Raw genomic sequence first — 9,989 nt, 5'->3', positions numbered from 1 at the left:
GGGGGGGGGGGGGGGGGGGGGGGGGCGCTAGCCTTCTGGGCCAGGAGCTCAGGGGCAGGCAGGAGGGTCCCACGGGCCGGATGTGGCCCATGGGCCGTAGTGTGCCCACCTCTGCCCTAGAGCCTCAGCCGACTATCCCTGCAGGCCCTGGGAGAAAGCTATTGTTGACAGTCTCATGTAAACACTACTCAGAGGTTAAGCATCTGATACCAAAAAGACTCAGACAGGAAACCCAGTTTTTAAGTGCCAACTCAGTAGTCCACAGCAGACCAGGTGACTCTGGTGCCACCCATAAGAACAGCAATCAACAATGCCAGGTTCTCAGCACCGGACTCAATCTAGATAGCTCTGGGGACTATCAGCCACTTATGCGAGACAGGCTCACAGCATGCAATTTTCCTGATCCTGCAATGTTAAATTCTTAGCATTGGACTGCTAAGCCCAGAGTTGATAGTTCCACAAAATCAAGGGAGCTGGACTTCAGCTCCTGAGTGAGCCAGTGTTTGCATGTCAGTGAACTTGGTGACAGTCATGATGGGGATAACACCACTTTACTAAGTGACATTTCAGAGATTGTCAGCTGGGTTCAGTGCTACTGACTATCCGCAAACCCAAGGACCTGGGTATATGTGTCTAGTAATAGCGAGCCACTTTGACAAATGGTTTAGCCAAGTTATTGGTGCTATATCTTTGGCAGCTAGCTATGTGGACTCAGATGGATCCCATGATCCCATTGTTACTTGAGTACAAAACCTCACACTAGTGGTTCACCAGTCACTGATGCTGGATCTTTGACACTGGGGGAAAACTAGAGACATCTGTGCACCAAGCCACTTCAAGCAAGTGGCCCACGACAGTCAGTTGTACTGGATCCTCAGCACCAGATTGTCAGAGACAGGCCTAGAGACTGAATGCCACTTCACTTAGACCGCTTCAAGCAAGTGCTTACAAAAGTCAAAGGTATTAAAATCCTGGTACCTAGACAAAGATGAACCAGACTGGTATGGGGACATTAATACTCAATATAGTGTGCTGCAGACCACTTTAATGACAAATGCTAGGCACTGGACTCTGTTGATCCAGATGAATGCAGGGACCTTGGTACCACTTAGAGATCACTGAACCACTACTGGTTCACTAAAGTCAACAGTGCCAGAACTCTGGCATCAGATTAGGTAGACCTGGAGGGATCCAGCAATCTTTGTGCTGTGTCAGTGCTGAAACCTCAGCAATGGGCTCAGTCAGTTGGTTAAGACCAAGAACCTGGATGCCATTTAACATGAGACAAACTACAATTTCTCTCTTTTTTTTTAAAACCATTTAGGTATGTCTTATACTTAACTGAAAGTTAAGTCCTTACCACCATAAATGATGTAGTAATTTTGGCTCTGATCAGAATGTGTTTTTACATCTACCACAAGGTATTTAAAGTATGGTTTGATGTAATGTAATATTAAGTATTGAGACACTAACAATCCCTCCATAATACATTAGTTATCCTGCAACATACACAATTAAAAAAAACAAAAACGACTTGTTTGAATCTTGATAAAAGCAAACTGGTTGAATATAGCACTACACAATGCAGAAATTTTTAACAGTTATGTCCACATGCTGTTTCCACCTAACCATTATACAATTATGTTCTTGTATCATCTTCTCACCCCACCAAGTTCCAGAACCATCTTCTGCCCAAAGCAATAACCTGCTATATGTCAGAAGTAGTCAATCATCCTCTAACTAATACAAAACATGACAGTTTAAGACAAAAATAAAAGCCAGTATCTCTGTAGTTAATGTACCACACTACATGTTTTAGTGACTGCATTGTAGGCATGCCAAGAAGTATCTACATGCAATAGCTTGACTCAGGATCATCAAATCTCTCCTCTTCATCTGAAGCGAATACAGACTTTCAAAGGGTCACTGAAATTTAGCACCCTTTTTGAGTATTAATTGTTATAAGTAAAATCTAAGATTTTTTATAATTGAAATATCAGAAAACATTTTTGGTTTTTCTAGTTTGATTCCTGTGTGGCTCTCTCACCAAGTGAGAGAAAATACATCTTTAAGCATTAGGAAAGCATAGATGTAAAACTACAAATGTTAGCAGGAGGATCCAGAAAAAAAGGGTAGTACCGTCCGTTTGGTTTTTTGTTTTTTTCAAACTGACTAGATTTCTGTCAGACATTGGCTCTGTACAGAAACTTGGGGGATAATGCACAAGAAATTGCTACACAGAAACAATATTTGGAAACATTAAGATGACAAACTAAGGATTTAGAACTGAAGTGCAATCTGTTTTACTGTGTTGTCATTACTGCAATGCTGATTATGAAAAAAAGTAAATCTGACAGTGTGGCTCTTGACTTTAGCTCAGCCCTACGCTAAGAAAAATATCAGAAGATCTCATTTTTAAGATTTGCAAACATTACACTAAACAAAACCATGCAACTTACAGTAACAGAGGGGAAAAAAAAAATCAACTTTCACACTTCAGTCACTGTGGCTAGATTCTGTATCTACGGCACTGTCTAGAATGCAATAAAGAGGGCTTCTTTTACAGTATTCGAGACTTGTGATGTCAAAGAGTTCTTGAAAACAGAAAGCTCTATTCAACTCTTAGTTCACAGGAAGGCAACTAAAGTCTAAGCAGAAAGATTCAGGTACGCATGCATAGATATTTTCTACACATTTTTAGACCTATAAAGTTTCCAATAATTTTTTCTTTAAAATAACTGGCAACTCCTATAGCGGACAGACAGCATTACGTACAATAAAAGTGGTCTTACTGACCTGACAGACTGAAGTTAGAAATAGTATCCAGTACATGTGAACTTCCCCACCCAAAGCAGTGTGTTAACAACCCACACTATTAAGAGTGACCAAAAATGAATGCCAGAAGACACCTAGTGAAACTATTTATAAAGCTGAGGTTTTGGGGGTTTTGTTACTATGTATTTTCATGTGTGTTTTTGCACAAAATAGAAAGACCTAGGTATTTTGTAAATGTTCTGCTTTACTCTGACTGTATGAAGAATTGTTGTCAAATGCAGAATTTTCATATTTGTTTGGTCCTTTCACACAGCAATGAGGGAGAGGACAACATTAAAGACAGCATAATATGGCAGGAAACCTAGGGACAGTATCTAAAGCTACTTTTTTTTTTTTTTTTTTTAAAGGAGCTTACGTTTTGAGTGTGGGCCCCTTTAAAAGTCTGTCAATTCCACTTCATGCATGTTGGTATACTAAATGCCAAATTCTCTGTTTTAAAGTTAACTATTTTTCCCCATAGTCATTTACTACTATTTCTCAACTTCAATACAACACAAAAACAGTAGCATTGAGTACACTGGGCAGCCAACACAAAAAGAAAGAGGAAAGGGTGATGAGTGTTTGAAACAGTTTCTCTATATATATATATCTTTTCTTGAGACATTCAAAAATTAAATATTTAACCCTGCTGTTTTCAGTATGGTCCTCTGAACTCAAAAGCCAGGAATCATTACATATGATGTTTGGAAAGAGGAAGCCTTTGCACAACTGGCTACAGACACTATGTGCAACAACTTAATATTTAAGTATGAGATTCTCTTTCATACATAGAATTGTTTAAACCTTTGTATAATCTATTAGAAAAGTTAACCCCAAATGTAGTCTACTTTAATGTCTGAGACACTGACTGTTCCTAATATGTTCATACATTCACCTCCTGCAAAAGAAGCTCACCTAAACACTTAAGGGGGGTGGGGAGGAGAGAAAAGTGTCAGGTTTTCTCCTAATGACTTGTTTTGACTTTCCTCCTTCCTCTGGGTTAGGAAATAACTGTAGCTATCATTTATATTAAACTTATCCCTGTGGCTGGATATGACAGGTTCACAAAATGTAGTTTACTAATTTAACCGCTTTAACTTTAAATGAAATTAGTGTTTGGGTGGCTTCTGTAATAACCTCATTGTAAAAGAGAAGAACCATTCTGACAATGTTTAAAAAAACAGTAACAGATAACATTAACACTGTGGCAAGGGAGTAATAGTTATACAAGTAACATGGTCTGCCTCCTCCCTTTGCAAGCACTGGCTCAAACTTTTTTAGTGGTGACCCCTTTCACATAGCAAGCCTCTGAGTGCGACCCCCCCTTATAAATTAAAAATGCCTTTTTATATATTTAATACCATTATACATGCTGGAGGCAAAGCGGGATTTGGGGTGGAGGTTGACAGCTTGCGACCCCCCATGTAATAACCTCATGACCCCCTGAGGGGTCCCGACTCCCAGTTTGAGAACCCCTGGTATTAGCCAATCTGTGCCATAAGTATTCCCTAGGTCTAGGAAATCAAAGTATCAAGTCTGACATGAAGCGGCCTCCTTTGTCCTTACCCTACAATCTTTGTACATACTTAACCCCATATCTTAGCTTAATCCACTAGAGAGCTTTAGGTGTCACACCAGGGCATCTGACCATGTTTAAATAAGAATACAAGCCTGGAAAAAAAAAAGTTTAGTGTTTCTCCCTTTATGGCTTGTAAACGTGGTCTCAATTTGGTTTTCACACACACAAACTGAATTTCTAGTCTGCTCTATTTTTTCCAGAAAGGCTATGGAGAATTGGAGAAGTACCAAGTATCAAGGAAGTGAAACATGAAGCGGCGAGTGAAAAGGAGAAGGATTTTTATTCAAATTCTTTTTTGTTTAGAGACCTCTGTGACAGGTTGGATCACAGAAACCCTGCCAACTGATGTGCCAAGACTACTTCTGCCCCTGCTTTCCCTGCCATCTTGGGACTCCAGCACCCTGTCTTGTTGAGCCAGACACGCCAGTCTGCTCCAACACAGATCCAGGGTCTGAACCACGTGCCCCAAAGCTGCAGACTTAACTGAAAGCAACTTAAGTGTTCCTGTCTTTAACACTCAGATGCCCAACTCCCAATGGGGTCCAAACCCCAAATAAATCCGTTTTATCTTGGATAAAGCTTATACAAGGTAAACTCATAACTGTTCGCCCTCTATACCACTGATAGAGAGAGATGCACAGCTGTTCCTCCCCTTTCCCAACCCCCCGTATTAATACATACTCTGGATTAAATAATAAATAAGTGATTTTATTAAATACAGAAAGGAGGATTTAAGTGGTTCCAAGTAGTAGCAGACAGAACAAAGTGAATTACCAAGCAAAATAAAATAGAATACACCAGTTTCTTACTGTATTAGACCGACTTAACACAGATAAAATCTCACCTTCAGAGATGTTTCAATAAGTTTCTTTCCCAGACTGGATGCCTTCCTAGTCTGGGCACAATCCTTTCCCCTGGTACAGCCCTTGTTCCAGCTCAGGTGGTAGCTAGGGCATTTCTCATGACTGTAGCCCCCTTTGTTCTGTTCCACCCCATTATATAGCTTTGGCACAAGGCAGGAATCTTTTGTCTCTCTGGGTCCCCACCGCACCCTTCTAAATGGAAAAGCACCAGGTTAAAGATGGATTCCAGTTCAGGTGACATGATCACGTCACTGTAAGACTTCATTACCCACTTGCTAGCACACAGGTATATAGGAAGACTTACAAGCCATCTACAGACAATTGTCCAGGTTAATGGGAGCCATCAAGATTGCAAACCACCATTAATGGCCCACACTTTGCATAATTATGATAGGCCCTCAGAGTTATATTTCATATTTCTAGTTTCAGATACAATGATACATTCATACAAATAGGATGAATACACTCAGTAGATTATAAATTTTGTAATACCTGACAAGAGACCTTTTGCATGACGCGTATTCCAGTTACATTATAGTCACACTCATTAGCATATTTTCATAAAATCCATATAGAGTGCAACATCACAACCTCTCTCTCAATGGCCTCTCAACCAGCTGGAGGAGAATCCTTAGCAAAGATCCTGCCACTTTATGAGCCGAACGCCTCTCAGCCTCCAAAACAACTTCCAGAAAATAAAAGGAAGAAGTGTCAGGAATATAAAATACTGCCTAAGAGACTACAACATGCAAGTTTTAAAAAAGCCTTCTACACATCCTTGACACATCATAATAGCTAGGGCCTGATGAAGTTTAGCTATGCATGGGTAAAGAGGCATTTAAGTCAAGGAGGCTGTTTGGTTCTGTAGCTGCTGTTGAATTTTATTTGTTTTTCTAACTTGTGTCTGGAGTGCCCCAGGACATCCACCCCCTTTTAATTATGGTTAGAAAGCCAAGGGATTAATAGAAATAAAGATACAAACTCAGTTCTGCCCTGTCTGCCACTACTTCACATGTAGCTCACAGTCACCATCTAACTTAGTGCCAAAAAAGGAGTAAACTACCAATGAAACAGGAGAGAGAAAAAGCAGCCTCATCCTACTATAATATGTTTTACATGAATTACACCTTACATTGAAGGCTGGCAGAATGTGGCTGCCCAACTAGTAAGCAGTACCTTGCAAAACAGGGTAGTTTGCCCCAGTTGCCTGTTACATTCCACCCTAAAACAAATGGGTTGGTTTTAAACTTTGAATTTATAAGTCCTTAATGGCATATAATGGGCTGGGACGTTGCTACATTAGACTGAATCTTTCCATAAGTGACACCACCTAATTTGCGGTTAGTGCAGATACTCCACCGACAAAGCTTCCTGTTTCTACGGGCTGCGGGCAGGGCATTCTCCATGGGAGGTCCTCAGCTCTGAAATTCATTTCTCACCCTTTGGTGAAATGCTAGAGATTAGGTCTCCTAGCATTCAGGGTATGCTACCACTTCGTGGCAAGTATAAAAACAAGAAACGGAACTGGAAGATAGAATTTAGTACTATCTGCCCAGGATGGGGAAAGCGCCCCACGGGAGACTGCACAGAGAATTTTTTTTTATTATTTAAAAAAAACCACAACACCAGTCAACACTACTGCACAGGGTGTTTGTTAGCTGTAGCCTGAGGGGGCAGTTTGGAGGGGGGGCGTTATAATTTAGCTTTCTAGAGTGCCCAGGGGTCAGCAGCGGCACCTCAACCAAATCTAAAACAAAACCCAACCCACCCGAGGGGAAAGACAAGGGGGGGGGGGGAATAGCTATGGCAGAGCCCCACGGGAGCGACGCCTGAGCCGCCGCCACGCCAGGGTGCGGGAGCCGGGAGGAGAACAGCTCGCCAGGCTGGGGGGCTGCGGCGGAGGCTCTGCCAAAGGGAGGGCCCGTCCTGGGGGCTGCTGCGGGGAAGAAGGGGGTGGGGCGGTACCTTGGCTCGCTGGTCCCAGCTGTACTGCGGCGGCGGCTTCTCCTCGTCCGCGGCCGGGGGGTCCTGGCCCGCGCCGCCCTGCGCGCCCCCCTTCGCCTCTTTCCGCCTCTTGGAGAAGAAGCAGCCCATGGCCCCGCCGCGCGCCCGCCCGGAGGCGCCTCCCGACAGCCAGGCACCCCCCCGCCGCGCGCCGCACCGACGCAGCCACCCCGCCCTGGCCTCTCCCCGCGCGCCGCTGCTTCCGACTTCTCCCACACCCGTCTCCCTTGGATACCGCGGCCCCGCCCCCTCCACCTGCACCCAATGGCGGCTCGGCTCCGCTAATCAGCCTCGCCGGCCGCGAGAGCGCCGCGCTCGAGACGCTTTTAAAGAGACAGGCGCCGTGTTTTGCCTGGCCCCGCCTCCTGCCCTGCCCCTGCTGGGGGAAAGAGGGAAGCAAAAAAATAAACACTTTCCCTCCCTCTTCTTCTGTGCCCGCCCCCGCCTCTTTCGTTAGTTCCCATCTGGCAGCTTTAAAGTTAAAAAAAATATTATTACAAGTTTGGCCCTGTTTATAACAACAACAAATAGCAGCAGCCCCCGGGGGATGTGCCACCGCCCTGTCGGTCAAAATAAATCCTGATTATTTTTCTTTTTGGAATTTTTAATTCTGGAATTTCATAGAAATGTCACCCAGCTTTAGGAGTCAGGGTTAAAAGCCTCAGCCAACCACCGGGCATCTGCAGCCACAGCAAAATGCCTGACCGAACCAGGTTGAAATGGGGCACCATTGATTGAAAACCCTTCAACACTTCTACAAACAGGACAGTGCACAGCAAGATCCATGGGGAGAGGAATTGTTCTGCAGTTGCCACCCCCTATAATATTTAGAATGAAGTTGCTGATTTAGGGTTCACTTCTTCAAGCTTTCTATGTTCATCAAGACTAAAACTTCCTTTAAAAAAAATAAAAACGCAGAATTTGTCCTAATCACCTGATTCCAGCGGCTGGGGCTCTAAGAAAAACACCAAATATCATAGGCTCACAATAAAATTCTGAGGGTTATCAGCACTGAGGAAATATAGCTGTGTGTGTTTTAGAGAGTTACCAACAATATATAGGGTGCCAGATTCTGCCTGGTGCTTATACACAGGTGCAGAGTGTGTGCACACGTATGTAGACATGCGTGGACACAATTCCTGTTTTTGTACTTAGGGGTGCACAGGGCTTACTTCCTCCCTATCCCCTTGAAGTCACACAGAGTGCCAAATGGGAAAGAGAAGCCAGGATCTAAGCCCTGGTCAAACCAGTTGCACAGGGAGTAAGCTGAACCCTCTAAGGGTATGTCTACACTACGAGAGTAGTTCGATTTTAGTTAAATCGAATATGTGCAATCGATATTAGAAAGTCGAACGTGTGTGTCTACACTAAGGACAGTAATTCGACTTTGTGAGTCCACACTAACGGGGCAAGCGTCGACATTGGAAGCGGTGCACTGTGGGCAGCTATCCCACAGTTCCCGCAGTCCCCGCTGCCCATTGGAATTCTGGGTCGATCCGCCAATGCCTTCTGGGTAAAAAAATGTGGCGAGGGTGCTTTTGGGTAACTGTCGTCATCCGTCAGTCACTACCGCCCTCCCTCCCTCCCTGAAAGCGCCGGCGGGAAATCAGTTCGCGCACTTTTTGATCAGTGACAGCGCGGACGCCACAGCACTGCGATCATGGATCCCGCTGCGACCATCGCTGCAGTTGTGGCCGTTCTCAACGCCTCGCAGCTTATCATACACCTTTCCCAGAGGCAGATGCAGAGAAATCAGGCGAGGAGGCTACGGCACCGCCGTGAGGGCCTGAAGTCGGAGAGTAGCACAGAGCTGTCAGAAACCACGAGCCCCAGCGCCCAGGACATCACGGTGGCAATGGGGCATGTGGATTTTGTTGAACGGCGATTCTGGGCCCGGGAAACAAGCACGGACTGGTGGGACCGCATAGTGCTTCAGGTCTGGGATGAATCCCAGTGGCTGCGAAACTTTCGCATGCGGAAGGGGACTTTCCTCGAACTTTGTGAGTTGCTGTCCCCTGCCCTGAAGCGCAAGGACACCCGCATGCGAGCAGCCCTGACTGTCCAGAAGCGAGTGGCCATAGCCCTCTGGAAGCTTGCAACGCCGGACAGCTACCGGTCAGTCGCGAACCACTTTGGCGTGGGCAAATCTACCGTGGGGGTTGTTGTCCTGCAAGTAGCCAAGGCAATCGTGAAGGTACTGCTGTCAAAGGTAGTGACCCTGGGAAACGCGCAGGCCATCATAGATGGCTTCGCAGCGATGGGATTCCCAAACTGCGGTGGGGCTATAGATGGGACTCACATCCCTATCCTGGGACCGGGCCACCAGGCCAGCCAGTACATCAACAGAAAGGGCTACTTTTCAATGGTGCTGCAAGCACTGGTGGACCATCGGGGACGTTTTACAAACATCAACGTCGGATGGCCGGGCAAGGTTCATGACGCTCGCGTGTTCAGGAACTCTGGTCTGTTTAGACGGCTGCAGGAAGGCATTTACTTCCCGGACCACAAGATAACTGTTGGGGATGTGGAGATGCCTACAGTGATCCTCGGGGACCCAGCCTACCCGCTAATGCCCTGGCTCATGAAGCCCTATACTGGCGCCCTGGACACTGCACAAGAACTCTTCAACTACCGGCTGAGCAAGTGCAGAATGGTCGTGGAGTGTGCTTTTGGCCGTCTCAAGGGGAGATGGAGAAGCTTACTGACTCGCTGTGATCTCAGCGAAACCA

General features: G+C 45.3%; 1 protein-coding gene across 1 annotated transcript in view; it reads right to left on the bottom strand.

Moving 5' to 3' along the window:
- The window catches only part of LOC112110508 (protein XRP2), a 22,028-nt gene extending 14,612 nt beyond the window's left edge, over positions 1 to 7,416 (bottom strand). Inside the window, exon 1 of the mRNA XM_024205545.3 lies at positions 7,222 to 7,416. Within this exon, the coding sequence (XP_024061313.1) occupies positions 7,222 to 7,350 (129 nt within the window). The 5' untranslated portion in view covers positions 7,351 to 7,416. The remainder of the gene's footprint in view (positions 1 to 7,221) is intronic.
- Between the last annotated feature and the right edge of the window lie 2,573 nt (positions 7,417 to 9,989).

This window comes from Terrapene carolina, unplaced genomic scaffold, assembly GCF_002925995.2.
Source record: "Terrapene carolina triunguis isolate 2854851 unplaced genomic scaffold, T_m_triunguis-2.0 Scaffold23, whole genome shotgun sequence".
Taxonomy (NCBI): Eukaryota; Metazoa; Chordata; order Testudines; family Emydidae; genus Terrapene; species Terrapene triunguis.
This window is presented reverse-complemented; position numbering and strand designations above follow the sequence as displayed.